The sequence below is a fragment of the Trichosurus vulpecula genome, chromosome 6, assembly GCF_011100635.1.
Source record: "Trichosurus vulpecula isolate mTriVul1 chromosome 6, mTriVul1.pri, whole genome shotgun sequence".
Taxonomy (NCBI): Eukaryota; Metazoa; Chordata; class Mammalia; order Diprotodontia; family Phalangeridae; genus Trichosurus; species Trichosurus vulpecula.
The window spans coordinates 254,738,278-254,752,993 of record NC_050578.1 but is presented as its reverse complement, the minus strand read 5'-3'; the positions used below and the strand labels follow the sequence as shown (position 1 = coordinate 254,752,993).

Here is a 14,716-nt window from a genome sequence, read left to right as displayed (position 1 = left end):
CAAAAAAGAAAAAATAGGTTTGTCTGGCATGACCTCTTTTTGATAGAGTCATGCTGGTTCCCTGGGATCACTGCTTCCTTTGCTAGATGCTAATCAACCACATCTTTATGGCTCTAATTTTTTTTTCTTTTGGAGGGGGGAAGGGCAATTGGGTTTAAGTGACTTGCCCAAGGTCACACAGCTAGTAAGTGTCAATTGTCTGAGGCCGGATTTGAACTCAGGTCTTCCTGACTCCAGGGCCGGTGCTCTACTCACTGCACCACCTAGCTGCCCCCAACCACATCTTTAATAACACAATCTAGAATTTTGCCAAAGTCAAGCACACTAACTTGGTTTCTAGATTCCATTTTCTTCCTTTTTTTAAAATAAAAATTGAGAAATTTGCCCTTCTCTAGTACTATGTCATTTCTCTTGTTCTTTGTATTTTTCAAAAGATCACTGCTGATCGCTCAGCAATTGTATCTGCTAGTTATTTCAGGACTCTATGATGCAGTTCCTCTAGACCTTGTGATTTGAACTCATAAGTGTGCTCACTATCTTCCCTTCCTATCCTTGGCAAAAATCCACTATTCCTATATTTTTAGCCTCAGTTGGGAAATACACATCCCAGCTTTACACTCCATATTTGTAACTAGTTAATCACTTCCCAGATTTTCACCTCTCTTCCAAAGCCTTTGTCTTCCATGGTGGCAATGGTGAAGTCATTACCTCTGTCCCTTAAGGCTTTTAGCATCTGACACAAGAATTCATTCTCTTTAATTATGCTTTCTAGACTCCTTCTGGTGGCATTGTTTATTATGTACTGGAAAATAATAGACCTTTCTATGGTTAGCATCAGGCTGACTATCATCAGTCAATTGCCTCAGTATTCCCCAGCACTGAACTCACCAAATACAACTATTATTTTTTGCCTCTAACCCTCAAGAATGATCTTCCTCCTGAGTGGAAAATATTTAATGGGTTTTAGGGTGGGTGGCTATCTGTCAGCTACATGCTCTTTGCTGTTCTCTTCACTTTTTGGATTGTTTTAATAATTCCACTTTTGCTTGAAAACAAAATTCTCATTGATAGTCTATTCATGTAAAGCTATTGAAATCTAAAGTAAAAAATTTACAATCCTGTGCACTGGGATATTTAACAGCATGTTTGACATCCAGTGATGAAAACTGTCAGGTTTTGTATGTTGGTTTTGTAAGTTGTAAGGGGAAGGGAAATAAATATAAAGTCTGTTATATTCATAACTAAAAAAAATTATTATTCTCAGCTTTGTGAATTCTGCACATTTGAAAAATAAACTTTCTGTGATTCACATCCAGAGAAAGAGTTATGGAGTCTGAATGCAGACTGAAGCAAACTATTTGCTCTCTTTCTTTTGTTTGTTTGCGTTTCTGTTTTGTTTCTTCTTTCTCGTGGTTCATTCCACTGGTCATCATTCTTTACAACCTGACTATTGTGAAAATACATTTGGTGTGAAAGTATATGTAGAACCTGTATTGGATGGCATGCCATCTTGGGTGGGCAGGGGGAGAAAGTCTGAAATTCAAAAACTTGTGGAACTGAATGTTGTAAATTAAAACTAAAAATAAATAAATTAATAAAAAAGAAAATAGGAAGAGATGAGTAAGAAATAGAAAAAAAAAAACAAAGCAAAATGAGCTTTCTTTTTTCACCCAACTCCCTGATTAAAAATGTTAAAGAAGATACTGTCAAGCACAGAACCCACTGACATACCACTGGACACCTTCCTACTTGAGGACACTGATGGGTAAGCTTGCTCTGCCAATTGCAAACACACCACTACCACCAATATCACATATTTTTAAGGGTGTCAAGAAATGGTGAAATGTCTTACTGAAATCAAAGCATATAGCTAATGGCATTGGTATGTTTAACATTTGAAAAGTCCTAAATCAAGAGAAAAAAAATGAAAATATGGTTAGTTTAGCACGACTTATCAAAAAAAAAGTTTTAATGCTTTTATTCTTGTACACCACACTCCTAACCCGAAATTTTTTCCAGTTAAGAAAATTCTCTGGCACTCTAGACAGCAGTCTATAACCACAGTTCCCTACCTCTCTAGTCCTCTCTGTCCTACTACAGTACAGGATAAATATTAGAAATGGCTTGTTTTAGTGAACTCATTGTAGAGATTAATGGTCACCCTTCCTGTCCTCCAAGTTCTTAAAGCCATTTGTTCAGTAATCTTTTCTAAATCCTATCCCTTCTTTGAAGAGATCAATGCCCAGTTTGCCAATCTGTAGTTTCTAAAATCTACCTTTCCCTCTTTCCATTCATCATGATTTTTCAATTGATGGTGATTCCACAGGCACACTTACAAATACATTTGAGCCAAGAGACTTTAACTCATTTAACTCACTTGATGCTTTTAAAAATTATCTATTTCTCTATCTTTGCTTTCAAATTCATCTTAATGATATATTGTTTGTACTCTGAATATCTGTTTCCTCTGTGGAGAAAGTAGAACTAAATTTGGAGTTGATATTGAACCATCTTCCCCAAAGTGGGGTGAAGGAGTGGGGCTGCCTTTCTCTTGTCCCTTGTCTTAGGGCATGGCATTCCTGACTCACTCTGTCCCCTCATTCCTTTTTTGCTGTCTTTGGCATTTTGGCAAATCCCACCTCATTTCTGGGGGCTTCAGCTTTCCTTTTCAGTACAACTAATACAAGTACACATCCTTCTTTTATGTCGGCTCCTGGATGTCACTCCTTCATACTTGTTTTTGTCACTCAGTACAGTGGACAATAACTGATACTGGCTATTAGGAGATCTGGGTTCTGGTCCCCCCTCTCACCAGTTAGCTCCATGACCTAAAGAATTCACCTGATCAACCTGGACATCAATTTTCTTATTTGTAAAAAGGAGGGGTCGAAATGGATAATCTCCTTCTAGGTATAAAATTCTTCGGTTGTTATCACTATCTTCCCATCTTTTGGACTTTTTTTCTTAATCCAAACTCATCACTTTCCTGTATCTTCATATTGTCATTACCAAATACCTAAAACGATATTTTTTCTCCCCTGCCAAATAGAATATTTCTAAGCAAAACTCAAACAAAATATAGCGGAGTTATTTGACGGTGCTAAATCTAATTTAGTAAAGGTATCTTTTGAAAGACAAAGATAATCTTTCCTAAGGCAACTCTATCATACGACAACTGGCTTAAGAATGAGTGGGATCTCCCCCCAGCCCCCTGCCTTAATTTTAGCACCTTCCCTCTGTTCATTACCTTCAATTTACCCTGTTTGTACAAAGGTGTTTACATGTTGTCTCTCCCATTAGACTGTAGGCTCCCTGAGGACAGGGAGTCTGCCTTTCTTGGTATTCCCAGTAATTAGCACGTTGCCTGGCACAGAGTAGGTATTTATAAATGTTTATTGACTGACTAATTGACAGATTTGAAAAAGCAGAGAATAAAAGAAAAAGTATTATTTCAGTTTGTGGGGACAAGAAGAGAATAATCTGGAGGAATGGGAAAAAACACAGCACTTAATGGGAAAAGAAAATCAACTTGTCTTTTGGTCCAAGAGAAAGAGGATGCTAAACACAGACAAACAATACAATGGTGGAAATGCATGTAGATACAGAACTGAGCTTTTTTTTTAAAAACCTAGCTGTCTGCTCAGTTAACCCTTGTTCCCATAGCCTGAAATCTTTCAAGTCCTACCTTGTCCTGTGATGGCTGCTTTGGACAATAAAGATGGATGAGACCTGAGTCCTAGAAAATGTAGATGTTTTTACCTTGTGGTCCAGGGGCTGGTATCTTGGGGCCACTAATTTCCAGAGTCTTTTGAAAATGGTGCTCATTTTCCGCCTGAATCTGTTCCTCATTGTTTTTCCCAGGAGGTTCCTGAGCGTCCGAGCTTTCTACTTTGGGTTTCTTTAAACGTTTGACCTGGAATGTGATCTAAGAGGAGAAAACATAAGGAAAAATGAGATCGAGGGTTCAGGGTCTCATGGGTGGGTGGTGGACACCTGACCTTAGAATAACTCCACTGAAAGCAGGATACTCAGGCAATAAAGCAAGGCCTGTGAAATCTGAACAACTGCCCATTGTTTATTTCACTAAGAACACTAAAGAGAAAATATTCACTGAAATGAGCAAAAGCTCTCAAAATCTCTCAGAATCAAAAAGATCCCTCAAAAGGGGATCTCAGCAACAGCCTGAACAGAACAAAGATGAAGATATCTAGGTATCTATAATCTTCCTGAAAGTTAACCCAAGTTTGAATTTCATTTATATACTTTAAATAGAAAATGTCCTCTGATCCCTCCTGATGGGATGGAGGTGCCCTTGGATTTCTAAAGGCAATGCCAGCGGAGTCCCATGACCTCCAATAAAACCATGTCCAAGAGAATGGGGAAAGGCTCAGGAGACGTTATCAAGGACACCGCTGTCCCTGACCTTGCGACATAGGACCATCCCTGCCTGGCCGTTTGTAAGAACTCAGGCAGCTTTCAGAAGGGCTAGATGTACTGGATTTTCCTAGGGACACACAACCCTGAGGACACAAGTAGCTACAAGAGGAAAACCACCTAGGGAACCAGTCTCTAGAGGTGTGCACTCTGCCCCAGGGGTCTCCTTTCTCTTTGCTCTTTTTTTTCTTTTTTCTTATGCCTCCAGGCAGTCTCAAAGTGCAAAGTTAAACTTTAAGGCTTCCTGCTCCTACAGCTCAAATGTTCTGCCTCCCTAACTGAGATCACACATTTTCCCGACCTCGTGTGTCTCATTTTTACTCTTTGTTGAGAGCTAAGAGGATCGTATAAGACGTATACTGAGACATCAAGTGATTCGTGCAGAGATAGCATGCCATCTTGAAAGTTATTCTATTTTAAACACAAGGGAGCCACCCCACAATGGAACTCTCAAACTCTACATATCATCACCCCCAGACAAGACCTGGCCTTGGACATTAGGACGTCAACTTGGCTGCTTCTTACCCACTCTGTCTCGTCGTCGTCATCATCTCCACAGTCGCCAAAGCAGGAAGAGCTGGCTACTCCATCCTGAAGGCCTTTCTTCAGTACCCGTATCCCCTGCAAGTCCATTCGTCGCCCTTTGACCTCTAGCGCCCCTTCAAAGGCTTCCAGAGGCCATGCATTTTCAAATTCATCCACCAGAGCCAACATCTCTTCTGACATCTGGGCATCACTCAAACTCTCCAACCCATCAGAGCCATTGCTTTCTGCAACCACCGTACCTGAAACCCAAGGGCCGGCAAATTATTACCCAACTGGACATGATGCCTGTGACATATCTCTGTAACATGCACCTGTTGTCAGGTGGCTGGAGAAGTGATGGGCCACCCCAGAACTTCTGATTCTGCTGGGGTCCTGATGGATTGCTCATGGATACCAGATTACATTATGCTGGTGCAGTGCGCTCCAGTTACAATTCTGATTAGTCTAGGGTAGGGGGTTAGAATCCTGTGCAAAGCAGGCCAAGGCCATGAGTTTGATTCTTGTATGGGCTGTTCAGCTTTGCCCTATCCTATAGCTACAGTCCAAAACGCTAACCTGGTCAGCTATTTTGCAAACATATGCTGTTAGTTAAAAGGGAGTCAGAGAGAAGTGGGGGAGGGAGGAGGAGAAATGGGGGTGGGTGTGGGGGAAGAGGAAAGGAAGAGGGAGAAAAAAGAGAGGGAGGGGAAGAAGAGAGAGAGGGAGCAGGAGAAAAAGAGAGAGAGAGAGAGAGAGAGAGAGAGAGAGAGAGAGAGAGAGAGAGAGAGCGCGTATCACTTTAAAGACATCCTAACAAAATGGGGAAGAAAAACCACTTTAAACTTTACTGATGGTGGCTTAGAGGCATCCTACTCAGTTCCAAGTGGGAGCAGGTCAATCAGTAAGTAAGATCTGGGAACAATGTTCTTTACGAAGCATGGCTCATAGTATCTCTTCCAGCTCCATCTTGCTTTTGGCTGGTGACAATGGCTAACCTGGTATTTGTAAAGCCCTTCGAGGTCTAACTTTTCATATGTTGACAGGTTGTGTTCCACTAAATGGTGAGCTCCTGGAGGTCTGGGACTCTGTTTAACAGTCCTTTGCACACCCATAACACCTAGAATAGTGCCTTCCACAGAGCAGGGGCTGAAAAAAATGTGTCTTTGCTATTTAATTTAAATAGAAAACCTTTCCTCTGATCCTTGTTGGTGGGATGGAGGTGCCCCTGTGTTTCCAAAGGCAATGCCAGAGGAGCTCCAGCCCTGGCAAGCTCCACTCATAACCACAGCTAGAGCAACGGTTCAGGGATGTAGGGGCAGTGCCAGGGATGAAGGGCCAGGCTCAGAGCCAGGAATACCTGAGTTCCAGCTGCCTGATGCAAGCTACTTTACCTCTCAGTGCTCTGAGCAATCCTCTGTGGCTACAATAGGTAGAGAATGGGCCAACCTGCATTCATGGGGGCGGTCTTCTCATCTGAGAGCTCTCCATGTCAGAGAAGCTCCAGGTCCCGACCAGATTCCCCTTGTCCTTCATGATGACAGCTGGCATTCATATCACACAGAAAGTATCACAAAATACTTTACCCACATTTTCCCATTTGATCCTCATAACCCCGGGAGGCAGGTGCTATTATTATCCCTGTTTTACTGAGCCAAGGCTCAGAGGGCTTCAGTGATTTCCCAAAGTCACAAATCATGGTGAGATCTGAGCCCAAGTCTTACTAACTCCAGACCTAGTCCTCTATCCAGTATGCTGTGAGACAGCAGGTCCTACCAGGATAGAAAGGCTTCTGTGTCAGTCTGGTAAGGGAGGGAATGAACATTCATTGAGTGCCTACTATGTGCCAGACACTGTGCTAAGTGCTTTAGAGATATCTCAAACCGGTAACAGCCTGCATATTTTCTCTAAGGAACAAAAGGCTGGCCATGGGGTGGTGAATATTTTCAAGCATGGCAATTCCTGAAAGAAGGATTATGATGGATGTCTGTTGGAGGGGGACCACCTGTGCTTGCCAGGGATGGTGTCAGGCAAAGATGGTGCCAGGGCCCTGGGAGTCAGGATTACTGAAACCTTGCCTCTGACTTCCAGCATTAAGGCGGATGAGCCAGAAGTCTTAAGAATACATCGTTTCCATTTAGTTTCCCAGGGAGGTGGGAGTGCGCCCAGGGCTCAGGCCCTGCAGTCACTACTGTGTTCTGTGCCTGGAGATGCTCTTGCCTGGCCCTGGGCTCAATGCCAGAGCCAAGATGGGGGGTCACCACCCTGGCAGCCTGGCATGGTGGATAATGACTAGCTGGATAGCACTGATACTGCTCTGCTACAAAGAACTTCATTGAATTAGTTCCAAGAGGTTAAAGCTGTAGCGGGGCCCTGCTGACACCGGGGGTTCCTCATAGTTAAGGAAGAGAATGATCTTTTAGGGGCTCAAAGTTAGACAGCTAAAGGTTGTGGTTGAAAACTTTGCTTCTGCCCATCTTTACTCAGCTCTAATAATCCCACCCTGGCCCAGACTTGGGGAACAGGGGATCACATGGGCTCCAAAATAGCAGAGGATTTCTGAGGACAGATAGATGGCTGCTAGGAAGGGGCCTTCTGTCTGTGCCCTCTCTCTCCCTCCCCTTGCCCAGGTCTGGAGAGGCAGTGAGGCATGGTGGAAAGAGCCCCAGCTTCAGCATCAGGAGATGTGGGATGGATCCCAGCTCTGTTGTGGGACTGGAGCCAATGCTCAATCTCTCTAAGCCTCAAAGTCTTTTCATCTGCTTTAACAGAGGGATGACATTTGCACTACTGAGTAAAGGCTGATTTAACTGAGTGGTAGGGGGAGCATGGGTAAGGAAGGAGCCTCCTGGTGATCTCAAAGCACTTTAAGCAATCCTGGGAGGGGGTGAGGAAGCAGCAGGTTTGTTTGCCTTGTTTCCACGGGGCTAGCTAATGGATACTCTTTCTGTCCCTCCAGGCACCACACTGATCTGAGCACGTGCTGTTGGCTAAGCTCTGCTCCAGTCTGTTCCGGCACAGGATGCTGAGGTCGGGTTCTCCATTTGCCATGGAGGGGTTCTAGAAACCATTGCCAGCAATAGCTTCTAAATGAGGAAACTTTACAAACTATGTTTCTCTTCAAAATGGGGTGAGAGGAGGATAAAATCCATCACTTAAGTATTTGGATTATGTGGTTTCTAGCTAAGACTGTGTTAATTGTTATGAGAGGCAGCATACAGCATTGGACTTGGAGTCAGAAAGATGTGGGTTCAAATCCTGCCACAGACACTTACCAGCTGTGGGACCCTGGGCTTCAGAGACAAAATCTGAACCCAGGTCCTCTGACTCCAGAGACAGATGACTATATTACAGATTAGAAGAGGAGTTAGCAAAGAAACAAGATAAGGACTGGTCAGAGAAATAAGAGATGTGCCAAAGTGTAGTTTCATAGAAACCAAACGAGATCACTTTCCAGGAGGCGGGTTGTCAACATTATATTTTCCCAAAAGCTTGGGGAAGACGAGGACTGATAAAAGACTGATCGATGTGGCAAGGAGGTGTTCTGGGGAAATCCTTACAGAGTGGCTTCTACTGAAATTGTTCTCAAAGGTTACTAAGGACGACCTACTTGGCATATGGGAAAAGGAAGCAGTGGATGAAGCCCACACATTGAGGGAGTTTGGCTACAGAGAGGAGAGAGGGTGGCTGAGAGTTAAGGAGGAACCAGGAATCAAATGAAAGGATGGTTTTGTTTTTTTTTAAGATGGGAAAGAACAAACCATGTTGGAAGTTGAAAGGAAGGGCTCAGGGGGTCATAGGTCTGGAGCTGATGGGGTCGCAGAGGCCATCTTGTCCAACCACCTCATCTTACATATGAGGAAACCAAGGCCCAGGAAAGTTAGGAAAGATTTGTCTGAGGTCACACAGGTAGTGAGTAAGTAACAGAACCAGGGAGGAGGGAAGGGGCAGCAGGGTAGAGACTCAGAGTGCATCCCAGAGAGGATGGGGAAAGATAGAGGCCAGCATACACATGGAGCAGTCAGCTTCAGAGAGAAACCTTTCCCTCTCATCCTGGAGAGAAGGATGACAGGGGGATAACCATGCTGAAGTACATGCAAAACCTCGCAGCAGATGAGGGGAATCTTTTCCATAGAGAGCTCCATCACATATCGAGGGATCTCCGTGTTAAATTTGGAATATCAGATGTAAGATTCTCACTGTAAGCCCCTCAGCTGCTGCATAACACGGTTCAGAAATCAATTCCTTCCTTTCCCACCTGATTTATTTAAGTAACTGATGATGGCTGCTGAAAGTAATTAGTGCTGCCAACCATCTATCCCTAGTCTTTGAGGATGATGTCATGAAAAGAAAATAGCACAGTGTCTCAAGCTGCATTTTGCTGCCATTGTCAGGGTGAGAAATTCAGGCCTGGAACAAAGATTGATGGTTTTGACTAATGGATGACAGAACCAGGACACAAAATGATCTCAATGGATCCCAAACAATGGGTCAAATCTAATATGGGAAATTTAACCAATCAGTAAGCATTTGTTAAGTGCCTATGTGCTGTGGTAGGCATGGAACAAATGTAAAATGCTGCACTTGAGTTAAAAAAAAAATCAATGTTTATTGACTGATTGGTTGACAGTTCCACCTCAGTCTGCCATGGTCAGACCCCATCAGGCATCCTGTGACCAGTTCTTGGTATCACATTTTAGTAAGGACATGGATAAATTAGAATGGGCACAGAAGAGAGCCACCAGGGCAGCTGAAGGAACTGAGGACATTTAGGTTGGAGAAGAGGCAATTTAGTTAGACGAGCTGGAATGGGGGTGGTCAAGTGGATAGAGCACTGGTCCTGGAGTCAGTAGGACCTGAGTTCAAATTCAACATCAGACACTTACCAGCTGTGTGACCCTGGGCAAGTCACTAAACCCCAATTGCCTCCCCCTAAAAAAAAAAAAAAGGGAGGGGACAGATGTCTTCAATAATTGAAAGGTTGTTATATGAGGGAGGGATTAGACCTAGTCTGGTCCCAGAAGGTGGGTCTAGACCAATGGAAAGTTTGAGAGAGGTGGATTTGGGTTCCAAAATGGAGTGTGTTTCTGGAGAGCTTCCTGTTGGGCACCACTTGTCAGGGATGCTGGAAGCAAAGGCCACGTTCCAGGGGAGCCAGATGAGGCGACCCTTCCAGAGCCCTGAGGTTCTGATTCTATGAAATCAATGGGAATTTATTAAGTATGGACAGCTTGCTGAGCACCATACTAGATATGACAGGAGATAAAAAGGAAGGAGAAGACAGGGTCTAATTTAATCAAACAAACATTTGTTAGAGGCAGCTGGTGGGGCAGTAGATAGAGCTGCCAGGCTTGGGGTCTGGAAGAGTTGGGTTTAAATCCTGCCAGAGACCTTTCTTAACTGTGTGACTCTGGGCAAGTCACTGAACCTGTCTGCCTCAGTTTCCCTATCTGTAAAACAGGGATAAAAATAGCACCTACCTTCCAGGATTGTTGTGAGGATGAAATGAGATATTTATAAAGCACCTTTCAAACCCTGGAAGCCTAAAAAATGCCGGCTATTGCTATTATTACCTGAAACTCCTAGATACCGGCTTTAATACGGTGAAGAAACAGGTACATGTCGCAGAATATAAAGCAGGGGTTGGTAAAACACTAGCCTCGGGTCTGTTTCTGTAAGGCCCTGAGCTAAGAGTAATTTTTACAGTTTTAAATGTATAAAACTTTATTTAAAAATACAAAAACCACTCTTAGCTCTGGTTGGGCTATATAAAACCAGGTCAAAGCTGCTGTAGTTTGCTGACCCCTCGTATAGACAGAAATTCTGTTTGAATTAAGAATGCGCTACAAGAATAATGATAATATTATTAGTAGTAATAATAATGTAGAGATGAAGAGTGAAGTTTAGTCAGAGAAGGCTCTTCTGAGGAAACGTTAACCTGGGTTTTCAAAGAAGAGCAGATGATGGAGAGGTAGAGGAGAGGAGGAAGGGATTTCACGTGGGGATTTGATCTGGTGCCAGGGGCATGATATGGGAACAGTGAGAATTTTGTGGAGGTGGTTTGTCTGTGGAGTTCAGAATGGACTGGCAGAGAGTGATCAGGTAGGGGGTGGATGTGTTAACTGTCTACAAGTATTGTGCACATGCGTGTACATGTACCAGTACAAATATTCATGTGTATAACACACACACACATTAAAAATCTAGATTCTAAGAACTTTGTGGTGGGGACGTGGGAGTCTTCTATTTTCTAATTCACCCCATCCTCTCCCCCACCTTCCACACTACCCCACCCCAAGTGCCTAGTACAAGATGCTGGCATGCATTATAATAAACGTTGACTCATAGGGAGGGGGAGAGATGGCAGGGTACTTTAGAAATATGAAATGACAACCTATCTGCACTTTACAATAATAATAATGCCACATGTTTATTAATCACTTTTATGATTATAAAGTACTTTCTTGATCCTCACACTGACTGAGGAAGGCAGTATAAGTATTATTATCTCTGATGGAGAAGGAGAATGATATAGTAGACAGACAGATTGCCTGGAGGCACAGCCTGGAAGAGGTTCAACTCCTGCCTCTAACATTCTAGCTGGCGATCCTTGGGCAAATCTCTTAACCTCACAGTGCTTTAGGCAACTAGATGGTGCCAATGTGTGCTGGCAGAGAGGGAGTTACTTCATCCAGGGGTTAATTGGATCAATGCTCCTCAAAGTGTGGTCTGCAGACCCCTAGGAGTCCCCAAGACCCTTTAGGGGGTCCTCAAGGTCAAAACTATCTTAACAATAGCACTAAGATATTATTTGCTTATTAAAACAGTCTCAGTTGCGACTACATATCTGTGTGAGATTAGATTTCCTTTATATACCTAAGCCAAAACAACACACTGTAAAAGATTGAATGCAAAAGTAGATATGAGAATCCAACTGTCTTTTATCAAACCAGACATTAAAGAGATCTGAAAAATAACACCACTCTTGCTAAATTGTTTTTAGAAGACAGTTATTTTTCATGAAAAATATATATGTTAACACTCAATAGTTTTATTATTTTTAAAATGAATTAAAGCATATTTTAAAAATGCATCAGTTTTAAATTTTGATTCTGCTCAATATTGGTAGCTATAACCCGGATAAACAAAGTTCTTTGGGGAGGAGGGGTCTTCAATAATTTTTAAGAGTGTAAAGGGGTCCTGTGGCCAAAAAGTTTGAGAGCCACTGATCTAGCCCAATGAAATGCCAGATCCAATCCCAATCTCCATCCCTTGGTGGTTGTAGGAGGCTGTAACACATCACCACCAGGTGGTGTCAAAGACATCATTAATGGAGAAGTAGACTAGAAAAGAAGGCTGTCCGGTGGGTATAGAGGGTGAAGGACAACGGTAAATATCCTTGTGCTGTAATGAGAACCATAGAAAAAGAATCAGTGGAAGGTCTTCAGTTCATTGGTCAGAGAACTCTTCTGTGAAGAGTTTACACAGACAAGAATCAGACAGGATGAGAAGGTGTAGGCTTGTGTGTGGGCATACGGGGGATGCATGAGCCATGGATCACCAATAGAGAGACTGCCCCTGTTCATTTATAAATCCACCACAGTATCCCAATTTTGGGAAGGAAAAGACTAAAGCTCAGAAAGATTAAATGTCTTGCCTAAGGTCACACAGCAAACAAATATCAATGTTGGGAGTCAAACCCAGGACTTTTGCCTCCAGGTTTAATGTTCTTTCAACTAAACCACATTTTGTAAAATAAACATGCATTTATTAAGCACCTACTCTGTGCCAGGCACCATGTTAAGCGTTTTACAATCCTTATGAAGTAGGTGCTATCATTACCCGCATTTTACAGTTGAGAAAACTAAGGCAGAGAGAGGTTATAAGTGACTTGCCCAGGGTCACACACCCAGTAAATGTCTGAGGCACGATTTGTATTCAAGTAATTCTGATTCAAGGCTCAGCATTCTGTCCACCTGAAAAGTCAGGCGCAAACAGAATTTCTGTTAGGTTGCATCATATTTTTAGAGTAGCAAGGGAGTTTTGAATTCTTTTTTTAAAGTGAAGAATTATTTCCCACAGGGAAGAAATCGTGCCCTAATTCATCTGGTTTGAGAGGTCAGGCTTTTATATAGGAAGTCTTCTTAAAGTGAGGCATACTTCTTGCAGTGAAATCATCACAAACCTCTGGTTTTGAATCCTCGTTAAGTTCTGTTTAGGAGGGTCCTTTGAATGTCAGGTTCTCTGGAAAGGGCCATAGAAGGCAGCTTGAGGTAAAGGGCAGGCAGGAAGAGTTGCAGATTTGGACATTAATGAATGCTTAATGAAAAAATTGAAGCACACTGTATGCAAATTTCAGGCTATAGATCAAAAAGGTGTGTGGAGGTGGTAGGGGGTGGTGCAGGGAAAGCTGGAAACAAATTTGTCATATGGCCAAAAGCAAAAATGACTGCCAGCTGGTGGTGGCTGGTAGATTTTTTTTTTTAAAGGATTTCATCTCTGCCAATGGAGGTACCTCCATTTTCGCACCTTTCTGTATTACTGACCCCTCATGCACTGTGTTCCCTCCAAATTGGCTGTTCCCCACTGTACAGGCCTCTGCTCCATACCTGGAAAGCTTTCCCTTCTCACTTCGACCTGTGGGAACCCCTAGCTCTCCTCTCTTCCAAGACTCAGCTCAAGAGCCGCTTCCTTCAAGAGGCCTTCCCTGATTCCCAAGGCTGTTAGGGATCGAAGCCTGCCTACCCCACCTTCTTCCCCCTGAAATTACTTTTTTGTTTATAGGATCATAGGACTTTAGATTTCAAGGTACAAGGAGTCTGCAGATCTTTGAGTCTGACACCACTCAACATAGAGATGAAGAAAACTGAAGCCCAGAAAGGTAGTGGCTTGCTTAAGATCATGATAGGAAGAGGTTTTAGAGCTGGGATTTAAAACCTATCCACGTCTGTGATGTGTCCTCTGCAGAAGAATGGAAGCCTCTTGGAGGCTGAGATAGCTTTGATTTCTGTCAAGCCCAATGCCTGGCCCATACTGGAGGCTTAATAAAAGCTTCTTGAACTGAACTGCTGAATTCACGTAACTTTTTACATGACTTCAGGTAAGAGAAGCAACAGGTGGAGAACTGATGACTTCGAAAGACGAACAGGCATTTTTTTCCCCTTAGAAGCTGCAAACAGATGGTTAGAATTTATGTGCTTAGAGTTAAAGCTTATTGTATCAGAAAGCCTACAGAGGCTTCTGATGCCAGGCTGCTCTTAAGCCCCCAAACACCAGAACCACGACCCATGAACATGCTTCATAAAAGCTGGAAAGAAGGATGGACGGGAGGTGAGTGGGGTGGTGTTTGTGAAGAGGAGAAGTAAGAGCTAGGGTTAGATTACCATTCAAAACAATTAAAGATTAGTGAGAAAAGTGCCTAATGACACCTAGATATTTGTATTTAAGAAAAAATTGCTTCATAATCTTCTTTAATTTACTATTCTTAAGTGCTTAAAGCATAGCCACTTTAGTTGGGTTTTATTTTTTCCTAGTAAGAGCATAATGGGGCAGAAATGCATGTTATTCTGTCTGCCTCTTTTAATCACACATAGGTAAAGTCTAGCTGTTAAGACACTGGGCTGCAAACAAGGCACCACCATCCACTGGATGGCAACTTACCCTCACTGCTGGCCCACTACCTAGGAAGAAACAGACAGCCTTGTGAATGCTCACCTTGTGACTCAGCTGATCAAATGATGGCAAAGATCCCAGCTGCACC

General features: G+C 43.0%; 1 protein-coding gene across 2 annotated transcripts in view; it reads right to left on the bottom strand.

The window, feature by feature from the left end:
- TTC17 (tetratricopeptide repeat domain 17) overlaps positions 1 to 14,716 on the bottom strand; it is a 114,713-nt gene that overhangs the window by 13,907 nt on the left and 86,090 nt on the right. For both annotated transcript variants that reach the window (XM_036763170.1, XM_036763169.1), the window contains 2 exons: positions 4,960 to 5,219; positions 3,760 to 3,925 (listed from right to left, as the gene is read on the bottom strand). In XM_036763170.1, coding sequence (XP_036619065.1) covers positions 3,760 to 3,925; positions 4,960 to 5,219 — 426 coding nt within the window. The remainder of the gene's footprint in view (positions 1 to 3,759; positions 3,926 to 4,959; positions 5,220 to 14,716) is intronic.